The 15,378-nt window shown below is 45.7% G+C and overlaps 1 protein-coding gene across 5 annotated transcripts in view; it reads right to left on the reverse strand.

The window, feature by feature from the left end:
• Positions 1–468: 468 nt before the first annotated feature.
• The window catches only part of LOC121712336 (pleckstrin homology domain-containing family G member 3), a 68,792-nt gene continuing 53,882 nt past the window's right edge, over positions 469–15,378 (reverse strand). For 4 of the 5 annotated variants that reach the window (XM_042096533.1, XM_042096532.1, XM_042096530.1 and 1 more), the window contains 15 exons: positions 15,165–15,234; positions 14,675–14,721; positions 13,823–13,973; positions 13,282–13,413; positions 12,660–12,842; positions 12,054–12,146; positions 10,964–11,050; positions 8,681–8,714; positions 8,340–8,435; positions 8,084–8,116; positions 7,379–7,389; positions 6,646–7,068; positions 5,741–5,833; positions 3,610–5,200; positions 469–3,515 (listed from right to left, as the gene is read on the reverse strand). In XM_042096533.1, the coding sequence (XP_041952467.1) occupies positions 2,524–3,515; positions 3,610–5,200; positions 5,741–5,833; positions 6,646–7,068; positions 7,379–7,389; positions 8,084–8,116; positions 8,340–8,435; positions 8,681–8,714; positions 10,964–11,050; positions 12,054–12,146; positions 12,660–12,842; positions 13,282–13,413; positions 13,823–13,973; positions 14,675–14,721; positions 15,165–15,234 (4,036 nt within the window). In that variant the 3' untranslated portion in view covers positions 469–2,523. The remainder of the gene's footprint in view (positions 3,516–3,609; positions 5,201–5,740; positions 5,834–6,645; positions 7,069–7,378; positions 7,390–8,083; positions 8,117–8,339; positions 8,436–8,680; positions 8,715–10,963; positions 11,051–12,053; positions 12,147–12,659; positions 12,843–13,281; positions 13,414–13,822; positions 13,974–14,674; positions 14,722–15,164; positions 15,235–15,378) is intronic. The other variant, XM_042096534.1, reaches the window with a different exon arrangement.

Raw genomic sequence — 15,378 nt, forward strand, 5'->3', positions numbered from 1 at the left:
TGTATAGGGCGGACTTTATACAAGGAGGGTTGGCATCCCTTTACACAACCCAGGCCTGTGCTAATGGCATTAGTATTAAATGTGTATTTTCTTTGAAATTGACCAAACGACTGCATTTAAAACATCCATTTATAATAAGGATGTGTTTGGCGTACTTCCAAAGGATTTGATTCATTTCTAATGTTCAACTTAAGTTTAATTTCACAACTGGCTATGCCTCTTTGAAACTAAAAGCGAAATGAGAGTACTCACACTAACATCTCAAGTGAAAACTGGTCTGGTGTCAGCCAGAGTAGTCCAAAGCCTACTGTCCTGCAAAAATACAGCAGATCATGACAAAAACTGTTTCACGGGCAGCTGCTGTCCAAACACGAGCCTTCCCTCTACTGAGCCGTCTACTGTGAGAAGGCAACCAACGGTGCAGTGCTGTCCATTTTTGGTAACAATATACACAAAAGACACAAAGCAGTAATTCTCAAGCAGACTTGGTTTTAATATGGAGCATACATCCACTCTAAGAATTACAAGAATTTCTGTGCAGAAACTGGACACGGTACAGCTTCCTATCATTCTGACTCAGTTATACATATTCATATATATTTATATATACAGGACACACACACACACACACACACACAAACAAAGAGACAGTTATATGTATATGAAATTTACACCAGCTTAATAAATAACAGAAAGATAAATGTGTACAGTCAAGAGGAGAGGATAACAGTGACACACACACACACACACACATAGAGAGAGAGAAAGAGAGAAAGAAAAAAGAGAAAATAAGAGAAAAAGCACAGTAAAGACCCATAGCTTGGGATCTACAAAGCCATTTCAGCTTGAACAGTATTACAATGGTGTGGTTGCAGCCCTACCTACTGTTATAAAGGACATTTTTCAGGCTTTCCCCCTAGCTACTGCAGTGAAGTGCAAGGAATAAACCCACCATAGTGTAAGTATGGCACATATAATGTAAGCATCTTCCTTACTATGCACACTGGCTAGCTGCTAGCTAGGATACAGGAATGTCAATGCTAAATCTAGAGTTTGTGATAGCATGTCCACTAAACCACTGGCTAATGAAGCAACATACATATGTGTCCAGCACTCTGATATAATAATAAATTCATTTTAAAGCAGGGTCAGTTTAAAAACACTGTACATCATCATTGTGCAAATGCTTAGGAACATATTCAAATTAAGAAGTTGTAAAGGAAGGACATGTCATGCCAAACACTTTGACTATCCTTACAAAATGAATAAATAGCCTTGAAAGACAAAAATAAAATAAAAGTTGCCATTTATCAGGTGAAAAAATATGGATTGGCCCCTTTTATAATTATTTTGTCACTGCCACAAGTTTTCAACAAAAACATTGCTTGCTGGGAGTTCAGATTGGCATGAGAACAACAAAAGTTCTATAAGGTGACCTGAAGTGATTCATTTAAGGGCGACCCAGATTCAAATGAAAATAAGACCGACATCAACCACAGTCTCTAAATTACACAGGAATACAATCACAAGATCTTGTGACTTTCTTACTTAAAGTGAATCTTTGGTTATCGACAACCCTTTCATCTTGCAGTGAGCTTGGAATTAAGACTCATCACATGAGCAAGTCTGGTGTTAGTTCTCTAGTAAGTAAACCCAGACTGGAGTGCGATCATGTGTGAACATCGCAATGCTGCTCTCCGATATGACACAATCAAACAGAAAAGCACATGTAAAAATAGAAAAGGGAATGTCTTGGTGTATCCTCCCCAATTAACATACAAGTTGGCCTTTGTGGCACAATTAGGAGATATGTACATGTTTTTAGAATGGGGAGAATATACATCTGTACAGTACAATGCCTATTTACAGTCCATATGACATCATGCACCAACACGAATAGTCTTTCTTATGGTCTCCATACAACCCTCTACTTCTCTCAGATTTTAAGATGGAAAATCATATTGATTTAGAAACACATATAAGATATAAGAACTTTCCTTGATATCACTGTGAATTACATATTTTTTTCTCATGTACAACAACCCTCTGAAACTACTAAGCAAGATGCCTGGCATGCACTGGGAATACAGTGAACTACTCTATCTTTATTGCACCTTCAGAGTTGCATTACTGTTGAAACATCAAGAGGGACATTTACCCCTTTCACTAGGCAAACTACACATAGTAATTTTAACAGAATCATCCAACAGTTGACACCAGCATTTCAAGATGTTGAAATTCACATGGCTATGTGGTATGTGCACATTCAAGATAAGCGAGTAAGCTACGCTATTGTATCCATGGTAGCCAAAACAACACCAATCAACATCAACCAATTGACACTTACGTAAAACTAATTCATAAGCTTTTTTAGATCATTTTTAGGGTCTAATTTTGGATTCACTTACATAAAACATGTAAGAGGACCTTCAAAACCAGACCATGGGAAAGAGCCACGTTTAAAGAGTATGTGGTGTTTCTTCTTTGAAAGACAGAAACCTTAAAACCTTGTTAAAAATGTCTTTATCTCAGGTTGAGAAACCGCTCTCGGAGGTTCTTCACTACGTTCTGCTGACTCATGTCCGCTTTCCTGCCTGAGTCGATGGCGGTTTTTAGCGCCTCATCGAGTTTGTCACTCGAAGGCACTAGCTTGTCACCGTCCTTTCCTTTGCTGCTCCTGTCGGCCTGCTGCTCAGCCTTTGCTGCAATTTCCTCCCTCAGCCTGTACTCCTCGGACTCCTGATAGGCGCGGCAGCGGTCGATAACCGCCATGATGGAGATCTTCTCTCGGGAAGTGGGGGAGCGGATCTGGACGTAACTATCGTCCGTGTCCTCCTTCGCTCTCGACCACTGTAGTTCTTTTGCAACCTGTGGTGGTGGACTGGCCATGGCAACTGTCTCTGTATAAACCTTCCCCACGACAACTGGCTCCAGAGTGATGTTGACTTTCTCGACGACGATCAGCTTCTTGTCGTTGGGCAGCGGGGTTTCTCCGGAGACGTAGTACCCACTGCTGCTGCTGCATGGGGGCTTGCTCTGGAAGTCCTGCAGCGTGTTCAAGTGCAGGTGGCTAAGCCTCTGATCCAGAGACCCCGTACGATGCTGCCTTCCCAGTGCGCCCTCGGGATCCTGGCTTGGGAACGACCTAGATGCTGCAGCTTCCGAGGGAACCAGGTGTATGGAGCAGCTGGAGCGCCTTCGCGGCCTGCAATCCTGGATCTTCTCTGGGATGGAGTGGCTGCGTGCCACTGGGGGCTGCAGCAGCGAGCTTGCCACCTTATCTAGGTGGGTGTATTTTGAGCGCAGCTCTCGCACGTCCGGCCAATTGAAGCCCTCCACTGGCGTGGGGCTCAGAGGGCTCTTGGAGGCAGTCCGGCTCGGGGAGAGGACCCTGGGACTGCCCAGGGAGGTGGGGGTGGGGATGGGACTCGGGGAGCCAAGCTGTGCTCTGGAAGACATGTCCTGATGGTTCACTGAGCCACACAAGTCCAAGGACAGAGTCAGGTTGGGTTTGCCTGTGTGAAAAAAAAGGCAGCAATTACTATCATGAAGGTAAAATTCTACATGCACCTAGTTTTGCAGATTGACCTTGATGCACTCCAGACTTACCTTCTTCCTTCTCTGGTCTCTCCTCCAGCACACATAAAAGGTTCCTCTTTCCCAGTGTCCCTTCTGTTTCCTGGCTTCTCTGAAGGACCACCGGTTTAGTGCACTTGATGCGCTGGCTGTACTTCCGTGCCAAGTGGAAGACTTTGCTGTTTTGGGTTGCATCGCCATCATTCTGCTCCAGCTCCCCTTTTGGGACCTCTATTTCGGCCTCTGCTCTCAGCTGGATCACCCTTGGGACTGGAGCCCTGAGGACTCTACCTTCGGAAGGAGGAGGACGGAGACAATTGCTCAAGCTCGAAGAGTGGCCCAGAACCATACCCCGACCTTTGACGGGCGAAGGAGAGCTGGACTCCTCCGTAATGGTGCTCAGGTCAGACTCCTCCAAGATCATCAAAGGTTCTGCGCTGTCGCTCTCGGGGGCTGTTCTTAACGACAGGGCTTTCCTGCCAGGGGACATGCTGGGGCTGGCTACCCTGAGGCGGTGGGCCTCTCTGCGTCTAGGGGCTCCCCTGGGTTCGTCCTGAGTCTTGGTAACCTCCTTCTCCATCTCCTGCCATACCTTGATCATCTCTGAGGATGGTCGGAACTCATCGTCCGGCATGCCTACATCCCGCAGGCTTTGGCACCTGCTTCTGTCTCTAAAAGAGTCCAGAGACGCCTCGCTCCCATCTTCAGACACTCTCCTCTTGCCAAAGTCCAGAGCGTCGAAAGACGTACTCGACACTATGCGCTCCCTCCTTTCGGTGCAAAGGGTTTGTGAAAGATCTGGAGCAGTTGCAGAGCTTGAGACCGAGGACTTCCTTTCTGCAGCATCATCCTTGGGAATGCTGTTGAGCTTGGTGACAGAGCTGCGCACGAGGCCAGTCGGGATGTAGGTGAGGCTCTCCCTTCGCTTGATACAGAAGCCAGCATCTAAGTAGTCAGCATTCTCATAGTAGCCTTTGATCTTATCAATCAGCAGCTGGTCTTTCTTGGATAGGGTTGAGTCCCGTCTTCGGAAGCTGCCGTCGAACACGTTGTCTTCTCGGGGAGAGAACATGGTCACGTCAGCTCCAGTGTCATGGGACACAGATACCGTGGGGTCTTCGGAGCAGTGGTTGTTCATCCAGTGGGTCAGCTCCTGGGTGTTGTCCCCTCCTCCCAGGCTGAGCGTGCTGCCGGTCCGGCTTGGGATGCGTGGGGAGGGGCAGCCCAGGGAGCGCACCTCGTCCATGGTGCTGCTGCTCCTGCGGGTGCTGCTGACAAAGTGCTCCGCAATAGCGCTGGCCTGGCCAAGCACAGACGGTGGCAGAATGCTGGACTCGTTCTCCGCAGCTTGGTCCTCTTCCTCCTCTTCATCCTCCTCTTCATCCACCCCTACGTCCTCCTCTGAGGAGTGTCCAGAGCTCTCTTCCTGTCTGGGGACCATCTCAGGTGTGCTTTCCTTGGAGTCCCCTGTGAGGCTTTTATGCTTGGGAGTATTATGGGGGATCTGGTTGGACTTAGGACTTTTGAGGGGCGACACTGGTGGGATGGGAGGATCTTGCTCTGGTTTTTCAGATACATCTGAATGGGAGTTGGAGTTCTCAGTTTGCAGAATAGTTTCAGGTGCCTAGAGACAGCAGCAACAACAAGGTAAGAAAGAGAAGAAGTTGAGAAAATGAAGTTGAGGGCTATTTCACACACCATTAGCGAAAATTCCAAGGGCTAGCCAAAGTAATTCAGTTTAGTGTTTCTTCATGCATACTTGGGAGTTTTTGGAAAATACAGAGGCTAAATGGGGTCATCGCACATGCATGACTAATTTTTCTCGAGCAGCTGGCTGGATCGGGGAGGCTATGATGTCATGTGTATTTTTCAGATTTGGTCATGTTGTTTTGGATAATGGCTGAAAATGGTCTGACCCAACAAGGCAAAAACATTAAGATCACACAACCATTTATTCACCTCTTTGTCATTGTTTTGTGGTTTTAATGCAGAGTTTTGCTTGCAAGCATACACTTTGATTATTTTAAAATGAGAAGCACTGAACCTTTTACCAGTTTTCCTAATCGGATGCTTTCAGTTGAAAAAAAACATCTCGATGTTTCTCAACAGGTTCACAGATTGCTGAGCGGAGCCGGAGACGGAGCGCAGCTGGCCGAAGCCCTACCTGTTCAGGAGTGGACGACTCCGTAGTGGTCTGCTGGGTTTCCTCCTGTCCCGTTGTCTGCCCATTCTCCCTTTTACCCTCCTCCTCCTCATCCTAGAGAGAATGAGAGAAGAGTGTGTCAGAGACCCAGAGGTCTTTAAATGGGAAAACGATGACGGGTCGGTGCAAACACTCCCATGCTATTTTAGTGTATTAGACGTAATGGGATCATTGCAAACACATAAACATTCCCACAGATGCGGCTTGTTAGGAGAACCTGATATGAACAGCATCACAATCCAGTATTCATTCAGCCACTGCAGGCAATTGAACAATCCTATTAACATTCCCAGCAGGGGCATCATTCTGCCTCATCATTCTGAAAGCCAATTAGCTGGTCCATAAAGTGGACATAAAGCTGTGATCCAGTCCTAATGATATACTATTCAATCGTTTGTTTGTGTGTGTGTGTGTGTGTGTGTGTGTGTTTGTTTGTGTGTTGCAGCAACCAACTCTGAGATGACATGACAACATTTTCAGCTCTACAGTACGTTAGTGGTCAACGTGCGCCCAGGACAAGCCTACTGCATTAGCGGTCGTCAGGCATCAGATCCATACAGTACTGCAGTTAGTGGGAGGCAGGGTAAGCAAACGCAGACTTTCGTGCTTCATGCTCTGGAACATCATCCAAAATCGTGCGAGGTAGGAGAGCTGTGGCATGCCGCTTTTCAAAGAGTTAGTGAGCTAAGCCACCAGGTTGGCTTGGACTAAAGCAAAAACGTAGAAAAGGTAAAAAAAAAAAAAAAAAAAACACAGACACACGAAAGAGGAAAACATAAAAACGTGGCTAGATAACAAAACGTGCGAGACACGGGAGAGGAGAGCGGAACGGTAGGAGTTTTGGGCAGCGGGCAGAGGAGCCTCACCGTAGTCCCCCCCAAGGAAAGCAAAGCCCGGGCTCTAGTGTGCCAACAGGAAATGGCCTCCAGCATGGAGCTGGCAAAGTCTGCTACCTGGTTGTCCTCCATCACTATCTCATCCGGGTCACTTCCCTCCTCAAAAACGTCCTCGTGTTCCAGCGCCTCGCCCCGGCTGAGACCGCCAGGCTTGCGCGAGGTCGCTCTGGACGACGACGACGATGCGGGCTCCTCGGAGTCGCTGGGGCTCAGCCTCTCCAGGGAGTCCTCTTCCTCTTCTTCTTCTTCCTCCTCCTCCTCCTCGTCCTCCATGCTAGGCCTCTCAGCCTCAGACTCGCCTATGCTCGAGCCCAGAGTGCTGATGCTTGCCGCAGGCTGCACGGGCCTCATGGCCCGCATGCTGGCTGGTAGTGCACCTTCACTGTCAGCGTGCTGTGGTGTCACATCAGAAACATTTACACCATGGTCCCCAAGTGTGTGTGTGTGTGTGTGTGTGTGTCATTCATCCCATCTTGAGGGGCCAATGACTAAAACACATCAAAGGACAACGATGGCCTTTGTACAAAATACTCATCCTTTGTGTGTACCTATGTGACAGAAACTTCCTACAGTGTCATCTTGCTCTTTGAGGCCATATTGTGCGTTTCAAACACATTCTATTGACAGGCTTCTGAGGAGCCGTCACAACATTCAGCTACAACGTAAGAGAGAAGAATATAGAGGAGAAGCTGCATGTGCTCACCTTCAGAATAGCTGTGACGTCCACACGATGACCGGTCCAAGAGGAAGAAAGATTACGTTAGAAGTAGAAATTTTCATAATATTCAACACAGAAAAAAGAATGGCAATCGTCATTCAGGGAAGATTTATCTGTCCATCCTCAACAGGCAAATGGCTTCTTTGAGCACAGCTTGCTATCTGAAATCCCACCGTAATAAATGATTAAGTGATAAAATCTATGCAGACAATGGCACCAATTACACAATGGTAGCTATACAGAGGTGACCAATGGGAAATCATTTAGGGGCGTTATACTTTGGTCTGACTATCAGGAGTAACGCTACTTTTGAAGCAGATGACAGACAAACTAATCCCTTTCTGATAGAAGCTTAGTTAGAGGACACCCTGCTGCCTTTTGATCACATGCCTTTGCTGAACCATGAATTTAAAATTGAGCATCTACAATGTTTTTGAACATCTGAAAATGTGGCCAATTAAATTATGAATGAGGATAAAAGCACCACCCCACTGGGCAGCTCTGAGACAGAGCGACTCTGACTTGTTGTGCAGATTGACATGGTGGAGCCGATGGCTTTGTGTGTGCCAGATATGCTTCTCTGTGAACTAACTATCAATTCATCAGAGTTCTGTGGTTTCCGATAGACGTCCCTGTGAACCATTTACCCATTGGTTCTAATCTTGCATCAGAGTTTGCATCAGACTTTACCTTTGGTGCTCTTCAGAATCTGCTTGGTTGGTTCTGAAGAAAAGAGAAAAACAAAAATGACTCAGGAAAACTGCTGAATGTGTGTGCGTGTGTGTACAGTATATATGTGTATGTGTGTGTGTGTGTGTGTGTGTGTGTGTGTATGTATACACTATGTGTGTGTGTGTGTGTGTGTGTGTGTATACACTATGTGTGCATGTGTGTGTGTATGTATACACTACAGTATGTGTCCATATGTGTGTGTGTGCGGGCTCACCAGACTGGCGTCGGCCTTGACGGCCATTGGGGAAGTCTTCTGAGTGGTAGGAAGTGGCCTTCTTCATCCTGTCCGGGCTGTAGCGATACTTGGAATCTGTTGAAGAAGACGCATTATAGCATGACTGCCCCCAGCCCAGACACACACAATGTATTCTGCACATTTACTATCACTTAAAGATCTCATTCTGCCCAACACACACCAAGGGGGGGGATCTCATTCTGCCCATAACACACCAAGGGTGGGGGGGGGCTAGTTATTTCCCATCGAAGCACTCAGGACTTTGGGTTGTCATGGCTACTGTATACTGAAACATGAAAGGCGGAGCTGCCAATACTCACACATGGAATCCATTTCCAGGATGGCCTCTTTAGCCTGGATGAGAGAGAGAGAGAGAGAGAGAGAAATCTATTAGAGCAGGAGTCAGGAGAGGACTCAGGCAAAAAGCCTGACCCGGGCCCTTTAGCTAGAGCCCCAGATTAAATGAAAGGCTATCAAGATGAAGTGGTGACAGCTAGAGCATAAGCATAAGGGCGAAATAAGCACAGCATTCACAAGAGCCTCTCCGTAATTGAAGAGCACTCGCAATCTGACATTAGGGCATTCTCCGCCTAGTGACCGCGAGGCGGTCTTCTGTGTGGTTACTTCCAGATGTTGTGTTAGCGTCCTTGTGTAATAATGTTTCACTACTAAGATGAAGAATGAGAGCATGACGTTGCCTTCTCACTATCAATGTTTTACAGAGGTGGTAAACAATCCCAGAGCAGAGCGTGAGAAAGCTGGAGAAAAATGAAACATGCATTGAAATAAATAATTGTTTATTAAGAACTCTTTATCTTAATTCTGTCGTGAGTGTTTTCAACATGTATACATGTCAGAACAGGCCAATTACAGGATATGAAAATCGAAGGTCTAAGTGGGTTGCATATGATACATAGAAATACCCTGGCAAGGCATTGAGAAATACCTGATTATACATGGATGACTATCTCACTCACACACACACACACACACACACACACACAGATATAGAGAAGTCACGGCATGTCAAATGTAGGGTGGGGAGTGGGGGGGGGGGGGGGGGGGTGCTTTATCTAGTCCTGTTATTTGGAGCCTCAGTGGTTTGTGCAGACACCCATCAGATCCCATGACCCTGACACCCGTGCCTCTTGACAATGTAAATGTCACTGATAAGACCCCAGGGCCTCATGTGGGAGAGGTGGGTGGTGGGAGGTACTGTCCATCTATTTATCACTGAGTCGCTGCATTTGGTCGCTGAGTGATCAGGTGTGAATGTCTGAGTGGAAAGCACCTAGATGAAGACGATGTGTCGGTGTCTAAGTGTTTCAGAATGTGTCAGCGACCAGGACTTGTTTACAGGACAAGAGAAGTTGATGGTAACTGGAGATAACTTGTAGTAAACTGCTCAAAACAGAGCTTCAAAGCTCTGCTACTGTATGTGAATAAGGACTGGAGTGAGGTTTACTTTTCAAGACTACACATTCACATCATTGACATTGTTCACATCAACACATTTGGTCTGAATTTCTAGAGGAATGTCACTAATATGGTGTCACAGTCTGCAAGTAGAGGGAGTTTGAAGGCCCAGTAGCTCCCAGCAACTCACAAAAGGTTGAACATTAATGCAACTGACCAGAAAAAACAGAAAGAAACTGGAGACTTGAACCAATGTGCTCAGTGTCCCATGACTTGGGCTTTTTTCGTATTAACTCAATACAAAATCCTGCTTTGTGAAACACACCCCTAAAGAGTTGTGAGGAAGTGGATTTAAACCACAGAGCCACATGTAGCCTAGATCAGCCTCCATCTGTATGCTAGTGTAGCCAACAGACTGCAGATAGAGACAGGAGGCTAGATAAAGATCATGCAAAAAGTGTGTGAACCAGGGACGGAGAAGCAGAAGATTCACAAACACATACACACACACACATGCAGAGAGAGAGAGAGACAAACAAACTGGGATGTAAGTACCACCCTCTGTAGTAAACTGTATGGATATTGATAATTAATAGACCTACTATCAAGCATCCATTTGTGAATCTATACACAACAGATAACACAACCTTAAAATTGCATCATAAATAACAGAGGCTGGAAAAGTTCCCTACATTGGGGAAGTTGTGCAATTGTGTGAGTGTGAGTGTGACTTCTACATCTTGACTCCTGATCTCGTTAACTCCAGTGACTGCAGCTTGCAACATAGCGACAGTAATAAAATGGAAAATAGGGTCTGACGTAAACGAGCGTTGCGGAGTGAACTTTGTTCCTTCATATTTAGCACAGGAGTTTATATCTATAACTATCAGGTTCAAGCAAATGGAGCCACATCAACTTTTTATTTATTACTTGGTTTGTCCAAGGCTATGCCCAACATGAGGCCTTCTAGGGAACAGCTACAGATCAACACAGAGTATTAGACTACTTTAAAACTGTAGCGCAATAACTTTAAATAATAATACATTTGATCAAAAACTGAAATTAACTGTCCAAGTCATCTCATCATTCGCCAACTGGCCACCCTCCCTCCCTCAGCATTGCCCACAGGCAACACTGTAGGGTGACCCCTGTACGCCCCCTTGTGGTGAGGGCTCTGCCTGTGTTACCTTCTGTGGTATGATGGCCTGGTGGTTCTCCAGGATGAGGCGCTTGATGTGGTGAGCCCAGAGCTTCCGCTCCTCCACTGTCCTGGCCTGGGGAGGGGAGACCACACACACACACACACACACACACACACACACACACACACACACACACACACACACTACAGTCAGCCAATCGACTGAGGCTCTAGTCCCCACAGACACCTCAGAGACACTGAGACTCAAGCAGAGCAGAGGAATTGATGGGTTTGCTTTGTATTTCAAAAGCTTTATAGTCGAAGAGTGAATAGATCCTGGGAATTGACTATGGAATATACCGGTATTCATGCATTTATCACTCCATGGAAACATGACTGGACTTGTAAATACTAATGCCAGATTCAGTGAATTTCTGTGGAGACATAAGAATATTTAACAGCTAGGATTACAATTTGCGTAGTTTGTTTTAACTTAAGAGTCATTATCCATTCTTTTAGCCTGTCTTCATAAGTAAGTTGTAGTAAGAGTTTATCTCCATATTCTAAAACTGATACCGGTAGTTCCGGTCCTTGATTGTGATTGGCTGAATCACGTTCGATGCCATTGTAAAATCCTTGACCGCATTTCGTTCTATATTACTGTGCTACCATAACTTGATACAAACGTTAAAGTAGCTGCGTCTCGACGTTGCTTGGCAACCATTCAGATAGAGGAAATATATTTCTTGGCGGAAGAGTGATTATCTATGAATAAATTGGTTCCATTTCTAGTTGCTGTGCCTTTACTTTATGAAACTTTGCCAGGTATTTATAGTAACAGTTTTAGAAAAGCAATAAGCCACCCGCTAGCGCGTCGTGCCTAACAACGCCCCTTAGCTGTTGTAGAATCAGTGTAACCTACAGCTTATTGCTTAAATAAGACTGGAGAGACCGTGCCATGTTCTATCTCTGTGCTTCTACAGTAGTCCTTTGAGTGGGTTGCATTGCAGCCCGGTGGGATAATGAAATCCAGCGTGACCACGGTGGCAGGCTCTCACCATGCTGGTGAAGTGCCTCTGTTTGGGATGGGGGGGGGGCCTCACCTGCACTATGTGTGATGGGGGGGGGGGGCTCACCTGCACTGTGTGAGGCTGCTTGGGATGCTTGTAGTGTGTGACGCTGAAACACAGAGAGTCCTTGGCACTCTCAATCAGCATGAGGGTAGAACACTGGAGAGAGAGAGAGAGAGAGAGAGAGAGAGAGAGAGAGAGAGAAAGAGAGAGAGAGAAGGAGAGAAAGAGAGAGAAGGAGAAACAGAAGAAAGTGGGGAAAAGACAGGATCAAGAAAAAAAGATGAAACGACATGGGGATGAGTCACAGTATAAAACCACTGAGCATGGAGCACATTCCTCTGTGATCCTGACTTAAGATGATCTCATTTTGCAGGACATCTCACAGTAGTCCTGTGAACTATGTGACCCTGTTTTCTCAGTAAATATACAACTTAGAGAATGTGACAGAAATACTGTATATTGCATATAAAATACCCTCTCAAACAATGACAGAGGAACACTACCATTGATGAAAGAGCATTGCAGGTGTTTGACATTGTGTTTATATTAACAGGTGATGCCTTCATGAAAATGTATACACAGTGAACTTTAGACTAGACATGCATTACAATGGGAAGATATTCCATTAAATCCGTTAACAGAAATCCAACAGAGGGTGTTTTTATTTACCGAGATGTGTGTCTTGTAGACGTAGTGTTCGCCGCGGCGCTTGGTGATGAGGAGCATGCGGTCGAAGAGGAAGAGCGTGCGCTCGTTCTTGGCGCGGTGGACCTTGAAGGTGCCCTCCAGGACCAGCTCACCGTAGGTGGTGAGGTCAGGGCCCTTCCAGTTGATGAGCAGCGACTGCACCTCCTGAGGCACAGACACAGACACAGACACAGACACAGACACACACACACAGACACACACACACAGACACACACAGACACACACACACACAGACACACACACACCAGACAGTGTATAATGCACTTTCATAAAGACAGACAGCACTGATGTGTTGTGATAAGACTTTTTATTAGGAGGCCAGGGCTTAGGGGGGGTTTCATTTTCATTAGACATTTTAGGCTCTTTTTTTTAAAAGTTCTGAAGATCGTCTCAGAAGATAAAATGTGTTCAAGCATGACTGAATACTTGTTGTGCATAAGACATTTTGGATGAAACAAGATGTTTTCTTGTCTGCAGTTGCGTAAGAGTACTGTACTGTATGAGTTTTCCAAGAATGTGTGTGTGTGTGTGTGTGTGTGTGTGTGTTTGTGTTTGTGTGTGTGTGTGTGTGTGTTGTTTGTACCTGCAGTCTGACGGCGTGTTCATGCTTCCTCTTCATATCGTTGATGTACCAGGCCACTCCGGTCATGGTGTAGATGGCCTCCTCCACCACCTCATAGCCCTCCTCCTGGGGGTCAAAGTGCTTGGCGATCTCCTACAGGGGGTGGGTAAACAAGCACACAGCATACGATTACTGTTTATGGGGTGTCGCATAGGTTACTGTATCTGTTTCTCATACACACATTTTGGGGCACAGAAGAGAGAGGCGCCATGCTGGCAATGCTGCATGCCACAGTGTTGTTGAATGGACATTATGCAAGTCAGGCTCTTCTCAGATCAAAATAAATATTCCACAGAATACAAAGCAGACACCCAAAGGTATAATGACAACTGAGTTTAGGAGTAAGAAAGATGAGGAGCCTGAACAATCATGTACATTGTAGAGAGTTGTTTTAGATTTATTGAGTGTGAAACTGGAGGTGATGGTGGTGTGCCTGAGTATGGGTGTGTGTGTGTGTGTGTGTGTGTGTGTGTGTGTGTGTGTTTATGGTCCATCTGCTGACCTGTAGCAGCAGGTGGTATTTGAGGATCCTCTGGACGGGCTTGAGTAGATAGGAGCCCAGAGGGAGTGAGCGCTTCAGAGCCGCCTGCCGCTCACGGAAGAACTTGGCCAGAGTCTTATTCCTCATGCAGTCCGTCAGAGCAGCCACAGAGCTAAAAAAAAGAGAGAGAGGAGAGAGAGAGAGAGAGAGAGAGAGAGAGAGACAGAGAGAGAGAGAGAGGGAGAGAGAGAGAGGGTACACAATGTAGAGGAAAGATATTTATAACCATTCTGCAGTAGAACTGGGAGATGGGATAAATGTTCTGCATCTTGCATGGAGGGCCCTGGGACATTTGATCTTATCCATTCATCATCTCTTGCACTTTAGGTATTTGTTGGCACCTCACTTGCTCCAAATCATCTTGCTGTTTGTGTTCCCATTCAATCAGATTTGGAAGATTAGGACCATGTTCACCAATTATGTATGTAAACATCAAAAATAGAAATCTCACTCAGCTACAGGACCATAAATGGCATTGCTATAGTCTCTCTCCCATGGTTGTGAGCTAAAGGGGATACAGTCTTTGACCAGTAGATGGCGCTGGTATACCATGCTTACCAGAGCGGGAGACAGAGATACATCTCTGGTGCTTACTATCTACTGTAAATGAGTTATTTCAATTTGCAATGGGCAGCTTCCATTTGAAGACTTTTAATGTGAAAGAATCACCATTTTCAAATGATTCAGTACAGAGGTACTCTTTGGAAAGAACATAGCATGTTATGATGCCCAGTGTAGTTCAACTTTGCTCAATTTAACACAAAGACTTCAACAGGTCATGATTGATTTTCATTTTCAGTGAAGGTGACTTACTTTGGGTAGTTGGTGCAATATTGTGTGTAGATCTCAAAGTATTCACGCTGTGAAACACAAGAGACCAGGCATGTCAGAATAGATATCATTCCAGACAACGTCCACAACTCTTACCTCCCATCAGTATAAGTATAAGTATATGTATATATACTCTTTTGATCCCGTGAGGGAAATTTGGTAAAATCAAAGCTGGACAAAGCTAATCTAAATCCTATATTGAAATGCGGAAAAAGTTTGAGTTCTGGTACTGCACAATACTCAAATGGACTGGAAACTAAATGGCCAGACAGGGCCAACTTGTAACCACAGTGCCCCTAGTGGACAAATAATCAAATGAAATCAAATGCCTACCGATGTAGATGAGCAGCCACAGTGATTACTATAGGGTATTGTCATTGACGTCAGTGACATACTCAACAGGTGAGTAGCCTATCAGGTATGTGAAACTCCCGCTGCAGGGGTGATGTGGGACTGAGATACTGAGACTCACCTTAAGCACGAAACACCTGGCGATGGCCACAGCGTCGTTATCACACATCTCCAGAGACTGAAGCAGGTCACTGCAACACACAACACAGGAGGGCACTGCTGTTAGACCACTAAAGCCCTCTGCACAGAGCTGCTGACATTAGTGCGCCGACACGTTCTGTGATTTGCCACGCGCATCAACGGCGAAACTTTCAGCTGACAAGCATTAGAGAGAC

This window comes from Alosa sapidissima, chromosome 6 (assembly GCF_018492685.1).
Source record: "Alosa sapidissima isolate fAloSap1 chromosome 6, fAloSap1.pri, whole genome shotgun sequence".
In the NCBI taxonomy this organism is placed as follows: Eukaryota; Metazoa; Chordata; class Actinopteri; order Clupeiformes; family Clupeidae; genus Alosa; species Alosa sapidissima.